Consider the following 15,629-nt stretch of genomic DNA (forward strand, 5'->3'; position numbering starts at 1 on the left):
ACAGTGTTGCTGTTTTATTTTGTTTAATAAAACCTTAAATGGCATCATGCTATACATATCCATTCCACAATCTACATGATTTTTCGATGGCAGCTCATAGAATTCTAACTCATTCTTCTTAATTGCTGCCTTGTATAATATAGCTGTATTATTCTCGTATCGACAAGCAGGGAGGTTATTTTCTAATTTTCACTAATATAAACAATGCTGTAGTGAACAAGTCTTGTGCAAGCTTCCTCATGCACATAGGCAGCTGCTAGGGTGGACAGCAAGATGTGGAAGTGCTGGGTTATGGGTGTACATGTTTAAACTTTAACAGATGTTGTTAAACTATCCTTCAAAATGTTTACCATTAGTATCTGAATACCTATTTTCCTATAATCAGGCCAAAATCTGATATTATCAAACTTCAACATTTTGCCAATCTAATGGGTGAAAAATGGGATCATGTCATAATCTGCATTTCTCTGATTACAATAAAAGTCCTATTAGGCAACACCATCCAAACTGGTAATTAAACAATCTAGTGAGTTAAATGTATATATACATTAAATATATGATTTTCTTTTAAATTATATGAATGTGTATTTCCTCTTTTTAGAGACAGGGTCTTGCTCTGTCACTCAGGCTAGAGAGCACTGGCATGATCAGAGCTCACTGCAGCCTTGAATTCCTGGGCTCAAGCGATCTTCCTGCCTCAGCCTGCTGAGTCACTGGGACTATTGGCATGCACCACAAGGCACAGCTAATTCTATTTTTACTTTTATTTTTGTAGAGACAGAGTCTTGCTATGTTGCCCAGGCTGGCCTCAAAGTCCTGGCCTCAAGTGATCCTCCCACTTTGGCCTCCCAAAGTGCTGGAATTATAGGCATGAGCCACCGCACCTAGCCCACTCCCATTTTTTGATATAGGAACAAGGCTTCTCCTTTAAGCAAGGAACCACTGACTAGGGCTGCACATTCACCTTCTGCACTGACCATATCATCTCATCTAAGATTCTCTGTTTTGGTTTCTTATGTGAAGAGGGAACGTAAAGACCTTGTGAAATAATCTGAGCACAGAATTTAACACCAAGCTTTTAGTAATTTGCCTTCATCAAGACTTTCCAAAGCATTTGGCTTAATTTTCACTGAAACAGCTCTTTCCATACTTGTGTTTCATTGGCTTACATATTATTTAACTAAATTACATAATTACAATGGCATTCAACCAGTATGAACCAGTTTGGGAACCAGCAAACCAGCTCTTGGAAAACACACAATTAACTGTGGGAGCAAATGCACAGAGGTGTTCTAGTGAATAGCCTACCAGCCATCCAGGCAAGCATGCTTTGGCTGCAGCCAGTATCTTTCAGAGAGAGATTTGCAGAGCTGGTTAAGAGGGTATCCACTGTTCTAGTGATACGGAACATATTTTCATACGCTTATCAACCAGTGTCCTCTACTGTAAACCATCTGTTCATTTATCTATTTTTCTAACAGATTATTTTTTTCTCAATTATTTACATGTTCCTTCTGAATCCCAGTCATTAATCCTTTGTCTTTTATTTATCATAAAATTTCCTCCCAGGATTTTGCCTATCCATAAACTACTTTTTATAGTTATTCTGCTTTACCAAAATATTTAATTTCAATGTAATGAAAGAAAGCTTTTTCTTCACAGCTTTTGCTTTCCCTCCCTTTGCTTAGGTTGTAAACATATTCTCACATAATTTCTTCTAATACTTTAATACAGTGGTCCCCAACCTTTTTGATACCAGGAACTGGTTTCATGGAAGATAATTTTTTTCACAGACCAGGGTGAAGGGGCAAAGGGGTGGAGCTTCGGAATGAAACTGTTTCACCCAGATCATCAGACATTAGTTAAGAATCTCAAAAGAAGCATGCAACCTAGATCCCTCACTTGCACAGTTCACGATAGGGCTTGTTCTCCTATGAGAATCTCATGCCACTGCTGATCTGACAGGAGGCGGAGCTCAGGTGGTAATGTGAGCAATGAGGAGCAGATGCAAATACAGATGAAGCTTCGGTCTCTCACCCGCCTGCCGCTCATCTCCTGCTGTGTGGCCTGGTTTCTAACAGGCCACCGACTGGTACTGGTCCAGGGTCTGAGGCTTGGGGACCCCTGTGTCAATAATTAATAATTTTGTGATTCTCCAGGTTCCAGATGAGGAACTTGAAGTCTGAAAGTTTTTGATATTTGGCCAAAATTATAAAGCTAGAAATGGTGAAGCTAGGCCCCATACTGATACTTACCTATGTATACTCTCCAAAGCAAATGCTACTACTTTACACCACCATCCTTAAGATGGAATTAAAGTCTGAGAGAAGCAAAGTGGAATATATGACATTAAGCAGTGATGAAAACTGGGATAATGAACATCTTCATATTGTGAGTACATAAATGACTGACATATAAATCATTCATCATCAGCCTCAGAAAACCAGCACGATCTTCTCCATTGCACAGCCCTGATGTCAAGAGGCTCAAGAGACTGGAGGTCTGTGGCAATTATTGAGCAACCACTAGGTGCTATGAACTCTTAGGTGCTAGACACTTAACTATAGGCCAAAAAGATAGTTTTTAGCTTCATGAGCTTACAGTCCAAAAGAGGAACACATATTAAGCAGATCATGCACAGTTATCCCAAAACAGTTGTGTTAAGTACTATAAAGAACTTGGATATAATCCGAATGAATAACGGAGAATCTTTAAAAATGAACCACTGATGATGAGGCCTGCTGTGAGCAAGGAGGGCAGTGGCAAGACAGAAACCAAAGCCTCCTGTGGGCACAGACCACCTAGGGAGGGCCTTGAAGTAGACCTTGGAGTCTCAAGAGGCTTTCTTTGACCATTGTCTCTTCTCTTCCTTTTGGCTGCCCCATTTACACTCAAGTGATACAGTCTGGCTCTGTGTCCCCACCCAAGTCTCATTTTAAATTGCAATCTTCACTTGTAAGGGGAAGGACCTCATGGTAGGTGATTAGATCATGGGGGCAGTTCCCCCATGCTGTTCTCATGACAGTGAGTGAGTTCTCATGAGATCTGATGGTTTTATAAGGGGCTCTTCTCCCCTTCACTATGCACTTCTCTCTCCTGCCACCATGTGAACAAGAACGGGTTTGTTTTCCCTTCTACCATGACTGTAAGTTTCCTGAGGCCTCCCCAGCCATGCGGAACTGTGACTCAGTTAAACCTCTTGCTTTATATATTACCTAGTCTCAGATATGTCTTTATAGCAGCATGAAAAAGGACTAATATATCAAGCATTCAGCCATCAACTTGATCTAAATGTATACCTATAGGCCCAACTATGCCTATTCATTCATTCTTCTGTTCATTCAAACCAACAAAAATATTCTGAACACCTGACATGTCTCAAGCAATGCTGCTGAGCTGCACACCTTCATTTCCATCTCTTCACCAGAGTTTTTCCACATGAATGTTCTACAAGTTCCTAAAGCTCTGCTTGCTCAAAACCAACCTCTATTTTCACATAGTACCGTGAATTGTGGTAATTTAGGTCTCATGCCTGCTATCTGCTACCAGAAAGTGGGTTCCCAAGGGGGGTTTATGTATGATGTGCTTTTGTCTCCCGGATAATCTGACTACCTAAGAATCTAGTAGTAACAGGTGAAGTTCTGTTACTGCACTTATTACATTGTTGTATGATCCATGGTTTAACTTTTTCTTTTGTGTACTATACTTTGAGCTTTTTAAAGATTAATAGGAATAAATAATGAATGAATGGACGGATACCTTATATTTTCCTCAAACACAATCTTCCTACTGATTTCACCATATCATTACGCTTACTACTTACTCTCACCACCACCAACTCATCATCGTTCCAGCGGGTCTAAATCTTGGCATTACCATCTCCTGATTCATTGGTCTTCTTTAATATCTAATGAGTTGTCAAATCTTGTGCTTCTACTTCTGCAACCTTACCCAAATCTTTTCTACTCTCCCTGCCAACACCTTGGTTCAGACTTACTACCTCTTGAAAAAATTATTGTGACTGGTCTCCCATTTTGGTTCCCCAACCAAATCCATATTACACCAGCTGTTGCCACATAAACATGCCTGAATTGTAATCCCATTCTACCAATCCCCGGTTTATGACCACTCAAAGCCTCCATTTAATCCACTGCATTAATTTTAGGCCTCTTGGCTGGACATTAAGGCTCTATACATTAGCCCATCTAGGTTTTGATTCTAATCTCCCACTGCTTCCCTACTGACACCTACTCCTCTTCTCTGCCATTCCCCAACCAAAAGGACTATGTGCTTTTTATTAAATATATCTTATGTTTTCCACCTGTTACTTCTGCTTGGGCACTTGTCCCCAATTCCATACTTTGAGGCCCATCGTAAATGTCAGCTTTTTCATGAATTAGGTCCTGATGCCCCAGTAGACGAGTTCTCTGCCTCCTTTGAATAGCTGCAGCTCTTTGTATTTCTTTCTCAAAGTTCAATCTCACCTTGTTTTACTCATAGTCATTTCATACTTACCTTGTCCACTGCAATACAAGCACCCTGAGGATCAGTGGTTTCCTTATTTATCTGTTTCTCTGCAGTCTAGTGCAAAGGCACTCTCTTTGCAAGAGGCAATCAAATATTTGTTGAACTGAGCGAAAATATACTGTAAGCTCCTTGAGGACTGTGACTTCAAGTACTCTGTGTCTCTCAAAACTTAGTGAGTGTTTTGTACATAATAGGTACTAAATGAATACATAATAAGTATTCATTTAGAAACCTCTCACCAATTAACATAAAGCAAAAAAGAAAGAAACCTGATTTTAACACTCTTTATTCTTTCCTTTTGTTTTGTATGATGATGCCTAACTCTTACAGGTGGTGCTTATCATGTGCTAAGCACTGAACTCAGTCTTACGACTATCATCTCATGCAGTACTCACAACAGGACTATGAGGCGCTGTTTTTTCCTCACGTGATGGGTGGGAGATTTAGAGAAATAAAGAACTTGATCCCACAGTAAGCAAGTGGCAGAGCTGAGACTGGAACCCTAAGTCCTCACCATCATGCCATACTTCCTTGGTTGTGTTTGCTGAGCCCCTTCAATGCAACAGTTTGAGTTTAAATAAACTTTTAAAAAACACTGTAACCTACATCTTAGTATCATTCTTAAAATAAGTATCAAGAACTTCTCGATACTTATTTTAAAGAGTGTTTTTTATTTAAAAAAAGAATTGTTAAATCTATTTTATCCACCTTCCAATGTTAAGCTTCAAGTTTAGGAGGCTATTGGTATTTTTTCAAATGATGTGTATGGTCGATACTTGATTATGTTCCCCAAAGGATGGAGTAGGTAACAAAGACAACAAATTACCAAATAACTGAACAGTCACTTAATTTTGGAAAACAGTCTAGAAATTTCAGATCAAAGATAGCTATTTACTCCCCATTCCCCATGCAAACCTTTACACACTTGAAGTGTATTGGGATCCTGGACTCTGTCTGGCTGGCAGAGCAAAGGGGCGAGGCTTGTCACAGATAATCCACAAATAAATCAGAATGACCAAACATTTTTCTCTTTTCAAATCCCTATTCAGTCTGATTCTGACCACAATGCTGAAAAAGAATACACCAAGTACCAAGTAGTTGACAGATTGCAAAACTGCGAGAGAAGGAAAAAAGTTATACTGGTCCTAAATATGATGATGAAAGCACACTGAGAAAAAACTCACAAACTATACAAGGTGTTGCTTCTTTGGTTCTAGAGACATAAGCATGTGAAGCAGAGACACACATTAGTAGATTTAAGGAGAAACCACTGCCAGACTACTCACATGTAGCTCTCTAGCCTCTACAGTAAATATTATTATTAAGGATGAGATTGATAACTCAAGCTGAAACTATATCAAGCAAGGACAAACTCTGTTGTTTAGTAAAATAAAGTACAAAAATGACTACTGATATTTCAATACTCAGGTCTTCGATTTATCCATTCAAAACAAAATAAACACCATGTAGGCAGTATGGTAATATTAACTTTTAGTATTTAGTCATAGCTACTTTCCTGGATTTAAGTGTTAATGTTAAAATACATTATCACTCTAGATATGATGAATCTCTGTGTCTTAAGTGATACTTTAAAATCCAAATCCCATTTATGAAGCAAAACTTCATTATCTAGAGTATATTTTCATTCCTTGAAAATGATCTAAAATATTCACTTGTTGATACTTCAGTATTTCAAGTCATAGATCATATATTCAGAAAAGAATTAGGGAAAAGAATCAGCCTCCAATATTCACAAATGTGTAATGGAAAATAACAGCCCTAAATACTCCTGTGCACTGCTTAATATTCTGCCAAATTCCTCTGCTGTAGCAGAAGTCATTAAAACAAAAACAAAGCACATTGTAAAAAAACGAGTTTAAGTCAAGTGAAAGTATTATATGACATTGCGAGCTTCTTAAAAATACCTTTTTAACTCAGTTATGAAAAAAGCAAATATAGGGAATCAAAAAATAAAATATAAACAACAAAAACAATTTTGCTCCAATACAACTGAGTAAATACATATTCTTAACAATTTGTAACTGCTTTTAAGAAATCATCTATATTATAATTAGCTAAATGTTTTTATAGATATGGGATGTTAAGATAGAATGTGTATACTGATTCCTACTCGAAAAAGGGATTCCTAACTTCCTGTTTCAGATCTTCACAATTCTCACATAAACTCAAAACCCACAATACCCTTAATATTGTGAATGTGAAGTACTGACTCTCTGGAGAAAGACTTATCTTGAAGTAAGTTGCTTTTCCTTTGAAAATGACCTTTGATTCCTTTGAAAAGCAACTTTGTCAACATTACATGTCTAGAATAATGAAACAACCATTCATCCTGATTTGGATATGAGTTAAAAGAGGTAGAAAAAAACAAAACTAAAACAATCCTCCCCTCACAAACCTCAATCCTACTTCATTATTTTTCCCTTAAATTTAGCTATTTTAAAACACTAATAATTTTGCTATATTTTCCCTGGAGCATTCCCCATCAAGATTAAAGAAGGGCTTATTCAGAGACAAACAGGATACAGGAGTAATGGTGCAGCTTCCAGGCAAGCTATAAATAGCTGCAGCATTTTCAAGAAATCTTGTGCCAGTGTGTAAGTTGCAGTTAAAACATGCAGTGCAGATTTTATTACAATAGTGTCACCAAAATTCATTGTTAAGTGAGAAAATCAATTCTTACCAAGTTTTCTTGGTTCCTGGCTGCTATTTTCTGCTCTTCTTCTGCCCCATTTTTCATGTATTTGACCTCTTCCACTGGTTTGATCCTATACTCATCTAAGAGCCAAAAAAAGAAAACACATTTTATAATTTTTTTCCCAATAGTAGAAAAGTCTCAGTCAGAAAATCCCAATAGTGTAATTTGCTAGACCCTTCGCCTGTGGCCTTCATATGTGGTTCATTTGGAACAATCTGGAAGAAGCTTAACCAGGCATCTTAGATCTTTTTATGAGCCCCTCTCCTCTGTCTACTAGAAAAAGCTCAGCATCACGAATGCTTCTAATCAAAGTGTCATTGCCTGGTCCTTCCACAGAGAGCAAATGCTGCAGAGGAAACAGGATACTCCATCTCTAAAGACTTTTTGAAATGTATGTTACACTAGGACATATCACAGAATTGTCTGATAAGATTCAAGAGAATATTCTTGTTTTTCTCCAAGAGAGTATTAGTCCAAAATGCCTGTGCCAACAATTTTCAGTGATATATTCATTCTTTAATTTCTCTTTTGAAAAAACAGAGTAAGACTAAAGAGTTATATTGATAAATAGAAACAACTGAAGAATTGAGACTTTTCTTTCTGTGATCCCTATATTAAATTTTAGCAGTCTGCAATTATTTCACATTAATATATATATTTCATATATATATTTATTTCATATATATGTATATATACAATTTAATTCAATCTCTCTGTAAAGTCATATGCATGAAGAGCTATTATACCTAACAGATGAAATGGTAGGTACATCAGTCAAGGCTGGAGAGTATAGTGGGATGTGGATGGGACCTAGCCTCCGCAACAGCCAGACAGAGAACACAGATCCCAGTATCAATATACACCATAGAACAAACTCAGGAAAACTTGCAGCTTCAGTTCTCCAGAAGAGTGATCACTATGATGACATTTCCATCAGATTCCTGTCAACAGGAAATGATTTGAGCGCACTAAAGTCAAAAATAGGTGTGACTCTGAATCACTCTTAACCCAATTTGTGGGAAACATCACAGAAATTGTGAAATTAGAAAATATCATCAACCAACAAACTAACGATTGTCTGGCATATAGCATGAAGTAATGTCTCACTATAGGAACCACCTGAAAGACAGCTGTCCATCACTAAGAGGGTTTATATTTCAGTTCAGAAAGTTGCAATATATTTTCTTATTAACTATGATTAAATGGGTAAAAAGACTATATTCTTATTTAATTTCTTATCTTAGTATCTATAACACCACTTTCTAATATAGATTCAGGTTTCCTCATCATATCACCCCTTAACACACAACTCCCAAAGATATTCGTTACAGTAATATTTCTGCAAGTAATTATGCTGTTCAAATGTTTCTCAAAATTATCATTCTTAAGAATGTAATACATTTGCATGTATCTGAATAAAGACTTCATGTTCACTAAGCCAAGCCAACTGTTTTTTCCACCTGACAATTTAGAGTTATTATTGATTCTATTTTTTTGTAAAGATATTAGAAAGACTAGTGTGAGGTTCAGTAATGAGCCCTTTAGGAATACCAGGTCCTAAATATATTAACAAGTTAATCAACAGATTCGGATCCACAATTACAATACAAAAGAATTCTACATACCAACTTGGTATTTCGAAGAGACAAAAATGAATGTAAATTAATAATACTGACAAATTTGATGAAGGATTATTTACTGAGAATTTGGAAAAACAATTGCTAATTAAAAAAGAGAAGACACTGACAAATTTGCCCCCAACACAATTACACAGAGATAAAAATAAAAGTTAAAAAAAAAGGTAAAAATGGGCCTCCCTAACTTCAGTTTGGGACATTAATAATTAATATTTATAAATCCTGGCAGACTGAGATAATTACTATTAATAATTTTTTTTTTTTTTTTTTTTTTTTTTAGACAGAGTTTCATTCTACTGCCCAGGCTGGAGTGCGATGGTGTGATCTCGGCTCACTGCAACCTCCGCCTCCCGGGTTCAAGCAATTCTCCTGCCTCAGCCTCCTAACTAGCTGGGATTACAGGTGCCTGCTACCATGCCTGGCTAATTTTTTGTATTTTTAGTAGAGACGGGTTTTACCATGTTGGCCAGGGTGGTCTCGAACTCCTGACCTCAGGTGATCCATCTGCCTCGGCCTCCCAAAGTGCTGAGATTACAGGCGTGAGCCATCATGCCTGGCTTACTATTAATAACCTTTAACTGAACTAAATTGTGAACTTAATTGCTAATGGTGAGTTTCTAATTATTTAAATACACAGAACACTGATATAAATATATATATGTGAATATATACATGTCTACATATATATGTGTGTGTGTATATATATATATATTTCTTTATGCATCACAAGTGGATTCTATGATTTTGTCTGTAGGATGGGGAAGAGGGTAACATTTTTGGACCTAAGCAGAACCTTCTGAAAGACCCAGATGGCCCCTTGCCCACTGTGTGGTGAAGGTTTCTCCTAGGGAGGAGATGCCCTTGCACTTGCCCACTGTCCTGTCCCGTCTGCCAAGCCACAGACTAGTGCAGACATACTCTGAACAGCCCAGTGACATTCAGTCTTCATTTTCTTATCCCTCCAGGGAACACAACTAAATTGAAGGTAGTGGACAAACTATTACTACTTTTCCAATATGTTTTTCCAATGAAATGGAAAAGCTACTGGCTACATGACTTTCAAAGCAGCATGATTCTAAACACAGGCCATTCTTAAAATCAAGACAGAATCCCCACCAATTTAGACAGAAGATAGGCTTTAACATGTCATTAACAACCCTGGCTGGCTAGCCAACGTGGTGTTAAGAGGAACACAATAAGATTGGATACAAAGGAAGAGAAAACAAACAGCCACGACTACAAAGCCAGACCTATCATTATTACTTACACAACACACCGCACAAAATCCATCATGGTATAAAACAAAAAAAGCTGGGCAAGATCCTTCAATAGGCCACAATTTGTACAAAGCAAATATTTAAAAATGGTCTGTCACATTCTCAAAGGCTGGTGCTGGGAAGGAAGATATCCATCTGGAAACAGACATCTCATCAGCAAATGCACCACCACACATTCCCAAGGCAACGCAGCCATCAGGAACGTCCTACCTCACCAACCAGCCTCTGAGCGAATGAATGAAGCATTTTGGGTTACAACAGTAAAACAATCACTACCAAAATCCAGTTTTCCTTTTGTTGAAGACATGGGGGATTAATTTGAGACTTTAGGTTCCCTTTATCAGAGCCCACACTGGAGGAAATGGAGACAGCCACCGTTACAGCCAGAGGGTCCTGGCAGCAGAAAAACGTGCCAACTCGAGGAAGAGCAGGGAGACACAGGACCTGTCTTCCTTCGGCTCCCCCCAGCTCCCTTGCACCTGTTCACAATTTTTCTTTTCTTCCTGTTGATCTTGTCAGGTGGCTTATTAAAATGCACGTCGGGAACAGTAGGCTGACTCCTGTTCTCTGCATGTAAACAGTTGCAGGCTGTGCTAGTCAAAATAGATCTGGAGTAAAAGCAACGCCTGGGTGATATTTTTAGCATTTTATTCCTCAGATTACATCCAAGTGGGGCTGGGATTGTTCAGTGGCATTGATCAAAAGAAGACTAGGTGAGAAGGTGTCAGAGTAGATTCAAATTTTCATCATTTTAGAAAACTGTAAGATCCCTTCTGATCTCAAACAGTAGTGGGTACAGTCTGTTTCTGCCGTTTTTCCTGCTTCTCCCTTGAACATGTACATCTATGAAAATTTTTAACTTTTTAATAATCCTGACATGCCAAACTCATTCCAGCAACCATTTCTCTAGTTGATTCATTTAAAAGTCAGTTCTATTAAATACAAAGGTAACCTCGTGGCAGATCTTCTATCTGCAAAGCTTGGAAGGAATGGGGTCTGACCCACGAGTTCTAGTTTTGTAGCTAGCAATAGGTCAGAACCTAACATCTTTATTGGGTTGAACACAAGTTTGTTGGAGAGGAATTAAAGAGCAGAGAAGAGTGAAGGTGTCAATCACTTCAGCATAGCTAACTATGGTTTACTTCTACACTGTCCTCATCTGGAAGGTGTACACTCAGTACAGTCTGAGTACCTATGTGCTGGGCTCTGTACTAAGCGATGCAGGGATGTAGAGGAGAGGGGACGGAGGACAGCAGAGAGCGCCCAAGGAAAACCAGCTGTCTTGAGGGGAAGACTAATGCTCTGAGAACCCATCTTCTACTTGACTGACCACAGATAACTAGGGCTGACTCTAAATTTGGAGTAAACTTACACACAAAGACTCAGCTAAAGAACCTCATATACCACTATCAATTCCCTGAGTCAGGAAGTCCCTGAACGATAACTACTGTCCTCACTAGTAGAAAGTGATTTAGTCAGTTCCAATGTAATAGTCATTATTAAGCAACTTTTAGGGTAGTTATAAACTTCCTAACAAGAAGCTTTGGTACACTTAGTATAAAATATTCTCAGTTCCTTCCAGAGTTTGCTTCAAATTAACCTAATAGAAGCAAACATTTCAAAATAAGATTGCTTGATACATCTTTTTTTTTTTTTTTTTTTTTTTTTTTTGAGACAGTGTCTTACCCTGTCACCCAGGCTGGAGTGCAATGGCATGATCACGGCTCACTGCAACTTCCATCTCCCAGGCTCAAGTGATCCTCCCACCTCAGCATCCTGAGTAGCTGGGACCACAGGTGCACACCATCATGCCTGCCTAATTTTTGTATTTTTTGTAGAGGCAGGGTTTCACCATGTTGGCCAGGCTGGTCTTAAACTCCTGGACCCAAGCAATCCTCCCACTTCAGACTCCCAAAGTGTTGGAATTACAGGTGTAAGCCATCATGCCCGGCCACGTTAAGTTCTAATAATCTAAAAATATGATTTGTTAAAAGTAACAAGCAGGAAAATTATGTCTTTAAGTTTGCAGAGACTAAACATGAAAGGTGTCTGACCACTGCATCTCTACGAGGGGAAGTATAAAGACTGTACATATTTGTAAATATCCCTTATGATACCTCATAATCCAAAAATGTTAATGTCACTAAGACAGCAATTCTCATATGCCTTTTGTATCCTTATTCACTACTGAAACCTAATGCTTATTTACATTTAAATCATAGATAAACAAGCAAACGAAAAAAAACAGAAATGAAAAGCCCTGTGGTGGTGCTTATTATTGCCTTGGTGGTTGCTATGGTTTGAATGTTGACGTTCCCTCCAAAATTCATGTTGAATTTAATTCCCATGACGGTGGTATTGAGAGGTGGGGCCTCTGGAAGGTGATGAAGTCATGAGGGCTCCACACTCATGAATGGGATTACAGCCCCTTGTAAAAGGCCTTGCAGGCATGAATTTAGCCTGCTTGCCTTCCACCTTCTGCCATGTGAAGGCACAAACAGACTCTCATCAGATACAAAATGCAGGCACCTTGGTCTTGGACATCCCAGCCTCTAGAACTGTGAGAAATAAATTTCCGTTGTTTGCAAATTACCCAGTCTGCGGTATTTTGTTACAGCAGCACAAATGAACTAACACAGTGGTGTAAGACTCCTCTCAGTGCAGCCTCACTAATAAAGGGTATTATCATTTTGTAAAATATGTAATAAATTGAAAGATGAAAATGGTATCTAATTTTTATTTTTGTTTAATGTTTTAAAATTTACTAGTGACACTGGATACTTTTCCTATGTGTTGATCATTTATTTGTATTTCTTTATTTGTGAAGTGTCTCTTCATATCCTTTGCCCTTTTTTTCTTATTAGAGGTGTGGTGTTTTTCTTATTGACTTCAATGAACTCCCACAAATCACACCATTTTATGGGCACATTTCTGGCCCAAAAAGATCTGAGCAAAAATACCTCTTGATTTTAGTCCAGACATAAAGATGGAAGAAACTATCTGCTTTCTGTCCTTGAGTCAAGTGCTGGGCACTATCCCCTGCTATCCTTTCTGTGTTTCTTCTTTACTTCAACAATATTTATAAAGCACCTACTATGTGCCAGAGACAACACTCAGCCCTGGGATTATGTCTAGGAAAGGAAGCAGTCAGTCCCTGTTCTAAAGGAGTTAATGGCAAGTAGGAGAGGATGTAAGAAAATAAGAAAGTAGTGCGTACAGTTTTTATGGCCATGAAAAGCACATGTGGGGGTGGTGGTTATAAGAATAGAAAGAAGAGACCCCTAACCAAGGTTAAGCGGAGTCTTGGAGGATGTGATATATCTCAGTGGAGTCCTGAGGAACACAGCTCCTATGTGTGGGTAGGAGCTTTCGGGCAAGGGATCAGTGAATTCCAAAGCCAAAGGGAGCACAGCAAATGGGGGGAACAGCAAGTCATGCAACATGGCAGACATGCAGAATTCCAGGAGGTAAGACAGGTGTAACGAGAAAAGGCTGATAGGGCTACAGGAACCGAAGACCTTATACAAGTCTTACTAAGGAGTCAGGCTCCATTCTGAAGGTGATATGGCCTCCCCGGCCAGTGTCCAGGCACTGAAGCTGCCATTAATAGGCTAAGCCTCTTTCCTCTGGCCTGTCCTCAAGCATCTCCTCTGGGGAGACTCCTAACCAGCTTAATCCAGGGCTTTCTGCCTCTCTCTGAAAAAAGGCAAAGGTGGAATTGATTAATACATCCTGAGATGGACCAGTCTGTTGAGGCAGGTGAGGAAGAACACATGGGGAAGACTAGGAAGGAGCCAGAGAAGCCACAGCAAGTCTCAAGAGGGAAGAAGAGTCAGCTGCTGGGGGGCTGGGGGTATGAGGCTTAAGATGCAACATATCCCAGGGCCTTGTTTCCTGCCTCCTCCAACAGACATGCCTTCACCTGAAGACCAGGAGGCATCACTGTCCTCAGAATGAGGAGCAGTCATGGCTTATCCTAGGGGAAAAAGAGAATGCCACTGAATCATGATCCCAGCTCCTTCTCCTTTAACTGTCACTGAAACAGCACACCAGTGAATTACAATGAACACAGCACTGGCTTCAAAAGGCCTTTCTCTTCTGCACCTGGCTTTGTGACTTCCCAGCTGTGTGCTGTGGAGATTGAGTATAGACCTCTCTGGGTGAACTGAATGAGCTGAGATGCATATGCACAGGATGATATAGTCTCTTAGCAATCCTAGGGTCTTGCCCATGTTTTTGAGAGCACAAGATGAAAGGCGCCCTCAGCTGCAAGGAGGAAAGGGTGACCTTAGGGTTCAGAGGTTCTATAAGAAGGGTCAAAATGATAAAGCTTCTGTCACGACAGCACCTTTAATAATTAAGAGGTCCAGGACCTGCAGGCCCCATTCCTGAATCATTTCATCATTCCCGAGGCCAGACAACACATTTCCTTCATTCATCTGGGGTTCATTATTCAGTGACCAAGGAACTATTATCCAGTCATTAAGGGCCCTGGAACATTCATCTTCTGACAAGCTCCGACAAAAGACACAACCAGATCCAAATCCAGCCTGGACTCTTTTAGGAAGGTGCACTGCAAACCAAGGCTCTCTATAGCAGGAGGGGGCTTAACACCTGTGCTGTACAGTAATCATTCCTAATCAAGGAACAGAATGAGTGGCCAAGGATTCGGAGCCACTTCCAGGAAGGGAAGACACGCATGGTTGTTCTGAGAGACATTTATCTAATTTCTCAAGAGCCCTTCTCTGACTCTCCTACTGCTCATTTTCCACCCACTGAAGAACTGCTGGGACTCTTGAAGTCGCAGGTCAGCTAAATCCTCTCAACTATTCCTAGCAGGATTCCTGTTATCCTTGGTCACCACTCAGGATAAAAGGCTGTCCTAGTCAGCTATCCTCTCCCCTGCTTTGACTTAATCCTCGTGTCTACCCTACGAGGCCAGTATCATGACTCTCTTTTACAGTTGCAGAGAGATTTGTCCTTGGTTGGTTAGTCACAGGGTGGTGCTGGGGTCAAATCCTGGTTGGTCTGAGTCTAGAGACAGGCTCTTAACTACCAAGTCAGTTTTTTTTTTTCCTACCACAAAGCACAAGAAGTAATTTTTTCAGGAGATGATGTAGGAATAAAGTATATCAGAAAGAATGTGGACACATTTCCAAATCATAATCCTTTGTAAATCACAGAGAGATGAGCAAAAGTTAGAAGTACATCTAGCCTTCATGGATAACATCAGAAAAACTACCATATCCTCTCTTGTCACCTCTCTGGGGCCTTTATCAGTGGGAGAATACCAGCCCTGTGCTACTTAAGTTAGGAATTCATGTGATATCCAAAGGAAATGCTGTGAAATCTTGCGTTAAAATGATGATTTGACCACCACTGCATCTAAAAGGAGAAAACTGAAGTTTTTCTCCAATATATGGTAATTAATGCAATGTCTTTACAACTTGTCTTAAAGTAACTTCATTTTAA

The 15,629-nt window shown here is 39.3% G+C and overlaps 1 protein-coding gene across 2 annotated transcripts in view; it reads right to left on the minus strand.

Moving 5' to 3' along the window:
• The window catches only part of C1H1orf21 (chromosome 1 C1orf21 homolog), a 232,330-nt gene that overhangs the window by 104,379 nt on the left and 112,322 nt on the right, over positions 1 to 15,629 (minus strand). For both annotated transcript variants that reach the window (XM_004028042.5, XM_063710134.1), the window contains exon 3: positions 7,229 to 7,323. In XM_004028042.5, coding sequence (XP_004028091.1) covers positions 7,229 to 7,323 — 95 coding nt within the window. The remainder of the gene's footprint in view (positions 1 to 7,228; positions 7,324 to 15,629) is intronic.

Source organism: Gorilla gorilla, chromosome 1 (assembly GCF_029281585.2).
Source record: "Gorilla gorilla gorilla isolate KB3781 chromosome 1, NHGRI_mGorGor1-v2.1_pri, whole genome shotgun sequence".
Classification (NCBI taxonomy): domain Eukaryota; kingdom Metazoa; phylum Chordata; class Mammalia; order Primates; family Hominidae; genus Gorilla; species Gorilla gorilla.